At 37.2% G+C, this 12,550-nt stretch overlaps 1 protein-coding gene across 4 annotated transcripts; it reads right to left on the bottom strand.

Moving 5' to 3' along the window:
* Positions 1–328: 328 nt before the first annotated feature.
* On the bottom strand, positions 329–7,900 carry LOC143889493 (initiation factor 4A-like protein). Of its 4 annotated transcripts, none has more exons than XM_077393728.1 (8): positions 7,555–7,898; positions 7,423–7,471; positions 7,183–7,320; positions 6,065–6,298; positions 1,153–1,192; positions 976–1,073; positions 848–904; positions 329–760 (listed from the first exon to the last, which is right to left on the bottom strand). In XM_077393728.1, exons 1-7 carry the CDS (start codon positions 7,599–7,601, stop codon positions 887–889), a joined length of 624 nt encoding a protein of 207 aa, XP_077249843.1. In that variant the 5' UTR covers positions 7,602–7,898; the 3' UTR covers positions 329–760; positions 848–886. The 4 variants fall into 4 exon arrangements, with proteins under 4 accessions (XP_077249843.1, XP_077249842.1, XP_077249844.1 ...); XM_077393727.1 differs by having other exon boundaries at positions 858–904; positions 7,555–7,897; XM_077393729.1 differs by having other exon boundaries at positions 329–904; positions 7,423–7,438; positions 7,555–7,900.
* Positions 7,901–12,550: the final 4,650 nt, after the last annotated feature.

The raw sequence follows: 12,550 nt of genomic DNA, 5'->3' as shown, positions 1-12,550 counted from the left end.
TCTCCCCTACTTCCTATTTGTCAAAAATGCTCTTTTGCCAAAAGTTCATCTATTTCTTCTCTAAATCTCTAAAGTAATTTTCTTCAAAGGCCAAGGATAAATTTCAAAAGTCATGATTACCCCCCAAGCAACAAATTTTGTCAATGTTCATCTCCTTGATGACGAAATTCCACCAAGCAATAGATTTTCACCAATAAGGATCATGGATTTGAAAGAGCAAATACAGTTAACATTGCTTGGACAGCACAAAGGTTCATCACATTAGTCAGCAGAAAGCAAAAATTGATTTTTTTTGAAACACTGAAAGCAAAAATTGATGTCAGAGACAATAGGATAATGACTGGAGATATTTTTCACTGAAGAAAAAAATTGGCCAACATAGTTTACATGATAGATTGATCATAAAAAGTAGCAAAAACGCAAACAACCAGTAGAAGACAACCAGTAATTCTAGAAAAGAAGTGGGGGAATATTGTGTATGTTCTCTTTTCTTCATTAGTTTACCTTTCATGTTTTGCTGCAAATTGATTTGCATCAGTGGATCAGCTAAATTATGTCTTTGAACAGAACCAGGAACTTAATAAGTGCATAGAATTGTTTGGGAGGATCAAATCAATAAAGGGACCTTCCCAAATCAGTAGGTCCCATGGCCATTCCAGCAAGCAGGTGCATGTTCAATGTGATCCAACGGAAGCCACACAACTTATCTTTACCAGATGTTGACGAAGACCAATTGATATCTTCATAAGATCTCAGAAATCTGCATAACAACCACAGGTCAGCTTCTTCAATGGCCATTCCAGCAAGCAGGTGCATGTTCAATGTGATCCAACGTAAGCCACGCAACTTATCTTTACCAGATGTTGAAGAAGACCAATTGATATCTTCATAAGATCTCAGAAATCTACATTACAACCACAGGTCAGTTTCTTCAACTCCATAGCTGAGCTAGCACGAAGCAACGAATGAACTTACATTTATGGGCATCTCTGCAATAACAAGGCCACTGCTTTCCTCTATGCTTTTTAGGGTTACCACTTCACCTCCAACAACCATGTTGATCACAATCCCATCTGCACATATTTATAAAATTCACCAATATGTTCATGGTCGTTAATATTGAATAAATTGTTAATGTGATTCAGAGGAAACCTGCAGCCAAACAAGTTGAAATGCGCCTCAAATATGTTTCCTGCAAGCACCAGCTGGATTAAAATAAGAAATTTGATGCTTATACCTTCGTTTGGAAAATAAAGATGAAGGTGGAATTGACTGACGATTTGGTCAATTCCACAGTTTTTTTTTTCCCGTTTTGTGGGGATACAGGCCCACTTGGCTTTTGCGGATGTGTCCCAATATGGGATTTCGTTTTTATCTTCCAAACAAAATCCCGTTTTGCTAGCAAACCCTCATTATATATAAAACACATCCTAATCAAAACATAAGCTGCAAACACATTAACCGTCCTAATGGGATCTATGTTACATGGATTCTTTGCCTCCGCATCCCCACCCCCCCATATGCCGAATCCCTGTTGACATGTCACCACATGCGAATCAGACATGGATTCACATGGGACACACCCGGATTCTTGTCGTAGCCGTATCCCGCACGAATCTTGTTTTTTTTCGGGCGAATCTGATTCATCGTTGTCTCTTTTAAAATGCTAATCATGTATTTTTTCCTTTAAACGTGTTTTCTTAACTTTTTCATATGAAAGCACAACTTGTACTCTTTTAATAAAAATCCTAGCACCTCGACCCTAGAACATTGACCCCCTTCCTCGTTCGACTCTCTTAATATAAAACTCGCCTCAACACTCCACGCTCAAAATTTTCATGAATATATACATATGCATATACATACATACATACACACGTACACATTTATATACATATTTAAATTTTTAATTTTGAAAATTTTATTTTATTTAAAAATTACCGAATCCTACTTTTGGGGGTTTGCCGAATCTATGTCGGATCCCGACACGCGAATCCAAATCCATGCAACACAGTTTGGGATCAAGCGTTCTGGGCATAAGTTACTCTAGATCTTGTTCCACCATTTTTCAGTGGACAGCTTATGGTACAGATCTGATTTGAACTTAAGTGATGTGATTGATATTTTGTCCACCTTCTGAAAATGGAGTGATTTTTTATTTCAAGAACAAGATTACTTTGGCCATTATGAGAGGGAGGAAAGTCCAGACATTCATTTGGACGCTAAGAACTGCAGGCCAAGGGAACATACAATATATTTATGGAAAATACATGGGGAGATATCATCTGTTTGCTATACATATTGATTATACACAAATAATATACATATAAAATTTAAAAACAAGAAAAATAAAAAGGTTTCTTTAATTCTCATGTCAACAGTCAACACACATCTAACGTTGTCACGATTTAATAGATGAAAAAAAGATTACTTTAATTCTTATATCAACAGTCAACACACATCTAACGTTGTCATGATTTAATATATGAACTTTGATTGCATGTCAGCCAACATTTATGCATGTGTAGTCAAGACAAGATTTTTCTCCTGAAAACTAGACTACAATCTCGAGCCATGGTAACATTTTTGAAAATTTATAAGGTTTTTAATCATTGGAAAGATAAATGGTAAAAGACACCTAATGCCGGAATAATGGGACAATCAACTATAATGTGTGTGATTTTATAGCTATTCAGAATCAAAGCAATTCGAATAGCACTCACTGTACTGATACGGAGAATTGATGATGATAGACATGCTATTGTAGAAAAGAACAACAAAAATAGACCCATTATATTTGCTTTTCCATTATATTAAGACGGCATATTGCTTCTTGTTTTTCCATGTATATATCACCAAGGATCATACAAATAATATATGTTCAGCAACCATTATGGATAGAACCAGCTTGCCAAGCATCTATTGAATATTGAGAAGAAAAACTCATGGGCCAATCTTGATGGAATAAGTTTTGTAGAAATCTTCTACCCACGGTGTCACTCCAGCTGCTGAAAAGAATAGATGATTTGGGTCATAAAAGGAGCTCTAGTTTCTATATTTTATTGCCACTCCCACTCTCAGTCCCACTTCTCTGATTCTAGCAACGCGTAACAAGCCAAGAGGAGAGGAAAATTAGTTATCACAAGTGAAAGGAATGAAGAAAGCATATCAAGAACAAGACCAGATCCAATGGAAGAAGAAACAAATCCAAAACCAACATGGGTGATGAGGAGAAGCCATAAGAACCAAAGTAAGAAAAAGAGAAGAATCCTGAAGCAAAAAAAATATGATGTATATCACCCTTGTCAACTACCCCAGAAGCTTTGGAGTTTGGACAATGTGGAGAGTGAAGATGATATAAGACCGGGAAGAGAAATCCAGTCCTACATCAGTAGATCACCCATCTGCAAACAAAGGTTGATGGAAGCCTAGAACTACAATTATTAATTGGCATTGAAGGCAATGTTAAGACTCGGCTGCGGTATGATTGTGCTTCCCATAAATCTAGCAGCTAATAGTGACCTCCAGCGTGATATGGAGGAAAAATGCCTGGAGCACGAGGATAGAACTGCAGAGCACAATCGTGACGAGCTTGGTTAGAAAGTAAGCCCCTCTGGTGTGAAACCTTCTTAAGATACAATAAAACCACTGAACGGGACACCCCCCCCCCCTTCCTTTTTTTTTGGTTGATAAAAGTGACTTTATTAAATGAAAATTGCTTTACAAAAGGATGAAGAGGGCAAGGTGTTCGCCCATCACTAAAATAATGTGCTATTTAAAATCTGAAATACATACAATAAAATTCTAAAACCCAGACAACAATGCCTGTGCAGCGCTAGACCAAAATTGTTCCATACAATGAGTATACACCCTGGCATTAGAAAGCTGGTCGGCTTTGTATGAATCTTAAAATATGTGAGAAACTCGATCGAATGACCTTGCAACAGTCCCGAATTTCCGAAATGATGGTAGATAGTTTCCAATGACCAGAAGCTTCTCCACTTGCCCAAGCGATGACATCAGAGGAATCTCCCTCCACTATCAAGGGGCTGAATTTAACTCCTAAGGCTCTCAAAGATAACCCGTGAACTTCAGGGTTTGCATCAATTCCATTCTATAGCATTCAAAAAAAGTTTCATGAGGGTATATATATATATAAGAAAGTAAAGAGAACTAGAAAGTTTTAAAACCCTAAACAAAAACCTAATACTTTTGGTTTGGACTAAAATACCCTCTAATGACTTACAAGAAAATAAAGAGAAATAGAAAGTTCTAAAACGGTAAAACCCCAAACAAAAACCTAATACTTGGGACTAAAATACCTTCTAATGACTTAATGACTTAAAATTTTCGTAATACATATGTGGAACCTATTTAGAATGCTCATAACTCAAAGAACATAAGTGATTTTGATGGGAAATAACCGTCATACCTCTCCTATAACTTAAGGAGCATATACAATACCTAAAAGACACTTAAAAATTAGAAGATAAGCCCTAGGATGGTTCCCATCACTTACCCTCCTTGTTGCATGCAAGGAATTAGCACTTTGAAGAAGTTCGGTGAGTTGCTTTTGTCCCCACAATTTGAACTGGATCACTGAATTTCTATCCTATCCATATACCTCTATTGAATTTAGCATCTTATCATCAATAAAATCATCTCTGTTACGGAAGTTGTTATTAAATTCTCTAGCTACATCAGTGTTCTAGCCAATTGTCATACGATTTTTCTCTAATTCCAATGCAAATGTAACGAGGAAGTTCTGGATCCATAGCTGACTGGGAAATAACTCAGATATGAGGAAATTTATAAGCCTGAGCAACCAGATCTGAGGATTCAAGGTTCCAATAAGAATGGAAAAACATCATCCGAGTCATGAGGATCGATTTCACTAGCTAGGATCCGAAGCAGCCTGAACAGATCGAAAGCCTTCCTCTCTACAAAGATCTGGAATTGATGGAAGGGGATTTAACCATAGACTCACAGCCAGTTGACAGAAATAAACATTGAAGGAGGTCTAAGCCATTCCCATCAACATCATAAACAGCTACTTAGAGCTTGTTAAAAGGCCCAACCGAGATGCCTGGGGGACTCAAATGAAGAAAAAGAGAGAGAATACAGTCTTGTTATTGTTTGTAAGAAGGTATGAGTCAATACGTGAAAGCATATTGAAATGGTATCTCTCTTCTTCTTTTTTTGAAATGGTAGGTATCTCATGTTTTGTAAGCACAAGTTGTTATGGCCGAGAGTTTAAATTCTTTAAATTGAGGAAACAAATTACAATTTGGAACCAGTTTGAAGGAAGGCCAAAATTAAAATTCAGTTCCCTAAATCCTTAGCCCAGCACCTTTGCTTCAGCTTGGGTAGTAGAGAATCGTTCAGGGAGCAGACAGAGCTAGGCTCAATAGTGGTCCAGTATGGTGAAGCTGTGAAACAACATTGGTCCTTTGTGAGTGAAATTCAGAACCACCATGTATAGCACTACATCAGAGACTTGCTCAACGTGGTCAGATTAGTGACAAAGGGGGATGCATTTCCTTGGCGATTTGCAGATGCCATCAAGGAGATTAGGGGCACATGCTAATGCATAAATCAGAAAGGTGTGGAGATCGGCAAACTCGGAGGTAGATGTGCTTGCTCAGGAGGGGTCAGCAGAGAGAGATTCCAGTCATTTCAATTCCACCTTGAAGGGTTTTCATGTGAGGTTGTTTTTTTTTTTGAGAGAGAGATGTGGGGTGGGGGTGGGGGGTGGGGGGGTATGAGTTGTATATTTTAGTATAGCATTTTGCATCACTCAGGTTTGATTGTACTTTTTAACTTTTTCCATGACCATCTCAGTCATCAAGCTATTTATTAATATAGTAATCATTAAAAAAAGAAAAAAAAACATCTATACAGGAAGTTTACAAAAGATACAAATTACGTGATACAAAAATGCAATCCACATAAATGTGGCCATACTCATCAGAGAAAATACAAAATAAAAATAACAAGAGCTCCGGATATCATCATGTATTTGAGAAAGGAAGTCACAAATCAGTTTTCCTAAACTTGATGGTACCTTTTTTGTTGGTAGCTCATAATTTATCAAAACACGGCCAGAAATAGGAGTCTCTCCTGATGCAAGAAGGGGCAGGCATGCATCTGTTATAACTATGACATGCGACTTATGTGCTTCATTTCTAATTTCACTGTCATTCCCTAGATCAACACTGATACTTTGATTCCAATTGGTGGTTGCTTGACGGAACTTCTCAATTATCAATGCCCGTTCAACATCCGCCAAGTCACTGTACTGCAACAATGGAAAAATGAATAATACCTTAAATTCTAGAGAACATACAGACGATAGACATTAGATATATATACATGTCAAAAATCAGCATAGAAAGCGTAAATTTTAATGATATCATAATAATTTTTATCTTTTGGATACCGCATACGCGGAATTTTACTTCCGTCAAGACTATTAAAATGGACAAGATACAAATCTAAAAGAAGTATGATCATTCATGGATGCCTCTAGATGTATCTACCTGGATATGACAGAAATTGCATCATGCTTGTTCGGAAAAAAAACATGGCAGTTTTGGTTTAGGTCACCAATGAAATGGAAACAATTCGGTTTCGACACAAAATTTGGCTGAAATCTTCTTTAATTATAAATACATTTGGTATGAAATCACGGCCAAAATCAACATAAGATTCTTCGCCACTGGTTTTTCTTTTTCTTGTTTTTTTTTTTTTAAATATCTTGAAGGAGTCCTGTTGTTCTTATCTTTTTTGTGAGTGGAGTTGGTTTTTGTCAGAGAGTTTCTGTCGAAAACTATGCTTTTTTTAAAATAAAAAGTTAAGTTCCATGTTTTGCATATTTCAACCGAAACATTAACAAAAACCCAAATTTCAGGCGAAACCTTGTAATTTATCGAACCCAAGTAGATTTCATTTCGTTAGTAGCCAAAATTAAAACATTTCAGCTATTTCGGTCGAAATTTAAAACCATGCTTCAGAGTTCATACACACATCCAAACGGCTATTTGGGTCTTTTTCAGATGGTAATTTACTCATAAACAGCTATTTAAGAAGACCCAAATTGTTATTTAGGCGAGCATCCAAAGAAAATCCTAAAACTATACATTGAAATAATGAATAATGAGGGATTCAAATGGTGATAAGTACCAGACAAGCCAAAGAAATGAATGTGAGATTGGAGACCGCGGAACAGACGGTGTCGAGCTCGTCACGAGAGCTGACGCACAGTACGATTGGCAGAGACGGGCGTTGGCCTGCAACGCGTAGAAGATCGATCAACACCTCCTACAAGATATAGAATTTGGAAAACAGAAAAGAAAGAATGAGGGTTTGCACAAAAATCTGAAAATAATGAAATGGGCATCTTATAGAGAAAGAAAGACATACCATTTTGAATTGGAGTCTGTCCACAGCAATGTAATAGTGGCGGGAGGAACTGCAAAAAGTTGAAAATGAACAAAACAAAGAAAAATGGTTTGGAAAAGAAAGATAGAATCTTTGTATAAGAAGAAGAAAAACCTAAACTGAGAAGAAGGAGATGGGGCGTCCACGTCATCAATCACCATCTCTCTCTCTCTCTCTCTCTCTCTCTCTCTCTCTGTAAATCAAGTTAGGGTTCTTGATAGCACACAGGTGTTGTGATGGGAGGGAAGGGGAAAGTCCGCCATCAAGATGTAATACTCGTAGAGCTGTACGATCCGACGATCCTGACCGTCCATATGTGGGGACTTATTTTTGGTTGGACCATGGTGCAAAATTCGAGTTTATTCGATGGATAATGCGCCCCAATTTAACACACCGAGGCAGTCGGCTCTTCGGCATAAAGTCACGGGTATGCTCCCTGTTGACACGAGTGTTCGAATCCCACCTCCGACTTACCTGATACACGTGGTGTGTGTGTCATTGCGTGTATCCGTAGAGACTAGTCCTACTCCCGAAGGGGGTGGGGACATCCTACGTCATCAAAAAAATAAAATAATGCACCCCAATTTAACGTGAATTGTCGGCAGAGTTTAACGCTTTTTGCCCACAATTCACGTTAGAAGCGGGGCGCATTATCCTGGGCTAAAAAATCACGCCCACCCCCGTATTCCTAAGAAGCCATCTCCATATCATAATCCTAACCATCCGACCTATAGGAGCCTAATTTCTAGTCATCCATTTTAAACCTCCGCAAATCATAACTAGAACAATCCCATAACCTTAATCATAACTATAATCCTAATCCTAACTATAACCTATAGAATGAATGGGCTGGATGAGTCAAACAACTATAGGAGAATGAGGTATTTAGAGGGCTGTTTAGGTTGGTACTATTTATTTATTTTTGAATGGTTTGCCGGGAAACATGTCTTACTACATTGATATTTTTTATCAGTCAGTGATGCGGTGTTGTAGCTCATTTTATTTTTAAATTGTTCTCAGCCATGCGATTCTTTTCTCAAGATCATCTTTCTACAACCCATAGTGGCAGGTTAAGAAAAAAGTACTGTTCTTTCTGTTTGTGAAATGTCATTTTTTTCATCTATTTGTAAAATGGGATTTGCTAGGGACCATCGCTGAGGGCATTTTGTGGGCTGGCTGTTGCATCAAAGTGCATGAGGTGGCTGCACTCTCATGCAACAGCCAGACCGTGAAATGCCTTCTGCGATGGCCCCTAGCAAATCCGTTGTAAAATTGTTACTTCTTATACAAAAGCAAAAAAAGAAAGCATTGAAATTGGATAACTGTATTCAGGTTGATATGGTTCAGAGTAGGCCATTCATGTAGAAAGAACCAGGACTTTTATAGTTCTCGGCTCTTAGGTGGTCTGCCTGAGAATTTTTGCTGTTCTGGTTTCTTGTTCCTTCTACCCCTTACTTCTAGTTATCCCCCTGGAAGTCATGATGTGTTTGTCCCCTACTCGTATTCAGGTCTCGCCATAGTTATACTGGCATTGCTATGGAGGACCTTTGATTTGGTTATCTTGTATTATTACGAAGGGGATGAAGGATAAAAACATTTGATAGTTTCTGTGCATATGTTTCTATTTTTCCTCCGTGGTTGTTACTGGATGGGCTTTCTGATGCTCTCATCTGTCAGTTTTCTACCTTGAAGCTACAGGCTGTCTTTTTATCTGTTCTTTTTCCTAATCGTTCGTAGATTGATGATAATCACTTCCATTATGTATTCTAATTTCTGATTTTCCATACAACATATGTTCTATTTTATTTGTTAATTTTATGATTTTTCCCATCTTCCAATTGCAGGCCACTGTCATCGATCATGCTGACATTTACTCACTGAAATCTGCACTTTGATGAGCACAATGTCGTTGAATTTGCTAGTTATTTTCTGGTATTTTCTTTGATATGATTTTCAAGGTGCTCCTGCTAATAGATTGTTTTTCCTGCAGGTATCCCTTTTTTTATGAGTCCCACTAATCCATACCTCCGCTGTGTTGACATTGAGACCTTCGCCACAGGAAGGGAGCACTGGTCTGCGCTGATGGCACTCTTGCTACCACTGCCAACCAGAAGGCCTTAGCTCTTGGTGCAGATATTGTTCTGCATTCTGCGGCCAAATACATCGCAGGCCACAATGATGTAAGTTAAAGCAAGCACGGATGGCTTAATTGTCAAATTAAGAGTAAAATGCTTTCAATATGTGAAACATCAAAATCTAAAATTGCGTTTCTATTCCAGGTTATTGAAGGTTGCACTAGTGGTTCAGAAAAAGTTGTTTCTACAGTGCGTGGTCTGCATCACATTTTGGGTGGGGTTCTTAATCCGGTAAGATTATTATATTTTGAAATCAATTTTACACAGTTTTTTTTTCTTCTATTGTTGAACTTGTCTTCCAATTGTCAGTTTACTAGCTAAAAAGAACTTCTAATTTCTTTTGAGCTTATTCATACATAAACCTGTGATTTAAGCAGTGCAGTGTTTTTTGAATGTTTACTAGCTTCGAAGAGCTTTTATTTTTAATTTTTATTTTATTTTCAGACATTGAATATATGATAGAGTGATGTAGTTTTGTTTAAATCCTAATATCATTTTGAACTTGTTTTCTAATTTGATTTTAAACCATGGTGATGCAGGACAATACCTAATTTAGAGAAAATCCTACACTCCTAATGGGATTAAGGCTTTAGGACAATTTAGGGCTCACGCGGAAAATTAAAAGAACACTTAACAACTTACCTAGGGCCGAATTAACTCCTAATTAATCTATGGGCAGCAGCAATAATGAGACTTAAATAGCATAAATAATTGTAAAGATTGTAATTAAGCATAAACTAAACCTTATACAAATCAATCAAAGAGATAAAGATTCGTTAGATGAATTGATAATAGAAAGATTAGTCTGAAACTAGGCCTACGCATCCAACCAATTAAAAGAATTAAAAAACTAATGCAAGCACTAATGAAATAGATGTCACAAAAGCATGAAAATAATAATATCCAATGAAGAAAAACAAAGAAAATGTCCAGCAGCAGTAAAAAGCTCAAAATTGTCCAATTTTAGGTTGTAGGGGTATTTTGGTAATTTGGCAGATCTAGAATTTTGGTTTAATATTGCTCCAAATCTTAGGTTAAGGTTTAGAAGATAAAAGAAAGGTTAATCTAGGGTTTAGGCTCTGATTTGGTGGTAGGTTAAGCTATGGATTTTTAAAAATGGTTTTTGGACTTGAAAATGGTGCAAAAAGAAAATTTGATTTACTAACCTTCTTTGTGCTGATTTGATTGAAGAAATAGAAGATAATAGAGGAGAGGAGATGTGAGAAGATGGTTCCAAACCACCAAGAGGAGAAGAGAAGAAGAAGTCCAAGCCACAATAGCTCTCACAAAAGAAAATCTCAATTCTATTCAAGTCTCTTACATTGCCTTCATAAGATGTATTTATAAGAAAAAAAAATCCTAGAAGATAACCTAAAGTTAAGAATTAATCTCAACCATTCATCTAATCTAAAGCAAAGCTAAATAAAGATAAAAACTTACAAAAAATAGTAATCCTGTAATTGACCTATACCCCTTCCTAAAAACACTCAAAACACATCCAAATCATGTGATCTTGGGCTCATGAGATAGGTAATTGAAAAACCTTTCTAATAATACAAAAAACACACCAAACGGGTGAGATTTGATGCCTAAAAAGTAGGCTACAAATAAAATGATGAAAATAGAAAGTAAATAATAAAAAACGGTGGCTCATGCTAGAGTCTACGCTATCATTCTCGTCAACGTCTGGGCTTGTAAACTTTGAATCCACGCCCGTTGTTGATGTCCCCATCACATGGGAAGATAAATCTCTGCCCTTTGTGTAGATATTATGTTTCTGTATCTTTTTGGTTTTCTGTTCAATAAAATCTCTGGTATTTCAAATAAGAACATTTCATTGCTCCTGAGAAACTTCAAAAGTTGACAAAAAACTGGTTTGTGATGTTAAAAGGAATTCTACAAGCAGTCCTAAGGTCCATGTGCATATTCAAATGGGCTAAACTCTAACTGGTCATATTTTTTCTAGGTGACATGCCTTTTTGAATATGTGCGGCCTTGCGACTAGGCCTGTAGCATTCTTGCAGGAGACGTGAATTATTTGACTTACAGTTTCATACTTTAGAACTGTTCTTAATTTTTGAAAAAAAAATGAAAATAAATAAAAAAATCATACAGTTTATTATCTAATGCTATCAATTCAATATCTGTTTATGGTTTAACGATTTTTCATGATGATTATGTACTTCAATGTGGTCTATTTACAGCTCTATTTTGGTAGTATTTTAGATCTTTGCAAGCTGATGCCACCGTAGCATCAACCCTAAATTAGAAGTTTATGTCAGTAACACTGATCTTCATGTACTTGCCAACAGGGACCTTATAGTCCATTGGAGAGAGAGAGAGAGAGAGAGAGAGAGAGAGAGAGAGAGAGAGAGAGAGAGAGGTTTGTATCAAGCATAACTTGGTTCGGTTTAGCTTCAGAGTTGAAGACGTGAAATCGGGGGACATTCTTCAAGCTCTGGAGACTATCTAGTGTGTGTGTGTGTGCAGGTGCGTGTGTGTTATCTTATCATGAGATACTTTACCAGTTGTTTTAGGGTCTAAATAATGATATTTCCAAGTAGAGTAAAGGGTTTCTGCGCTCGAGCGCATATAAGTTTATCTGCGCTAGAGTGCAAAAACAGGGGTGGGCCCACATTGTTGGAGGGATCCAAAGTATTCATTTGGAAGGACCTTTCATGGATAGGGTGTCCACCAAAAATCAACTCCATTGGATCATCTCAGGATGTCCATTTGTGAGGTGAAAAAATGGGCAGATAAGTGGACAAACAGAATCTGTCCATTTTCATCCCCACAAATGGACATCCTATGATGATTCAATGAAGCTGATTTGGTACACACCCCATCCATGATGAGGCCTTTCAAATGAATGCTTAGGATCACCCCAACAATGTGGCCCCACCCTTGTTTCCTGCACTCCAGCACATATAAGCGTTGGAACCCTTTTCTCTTCAAGTAATGATTTTATTGCTATA

The sequence above is a fragment of the Tasmannia lanceolata genome, unplaced genomic scaffold (genome assembly GCF_043159265.1).
Source record: "Tasmannia lanceolata isolate RefF3 unplaced genomic scaffold, GAP_Taslan_0.1 ptg000013l, whole genome shotgun sequence".
In the NCBI taxonomy this organism is placed as follows: domain Eukaryota; kingdom Viridiplantae; phylum Streptophyta; class Magnoliopsida; order Canellales; family Winteraceae; genus Tasmannia; species Tasmannia lanceolata.
This window is presented reverse-complemented; position numbering and strand designations above follow the sequence as displayed.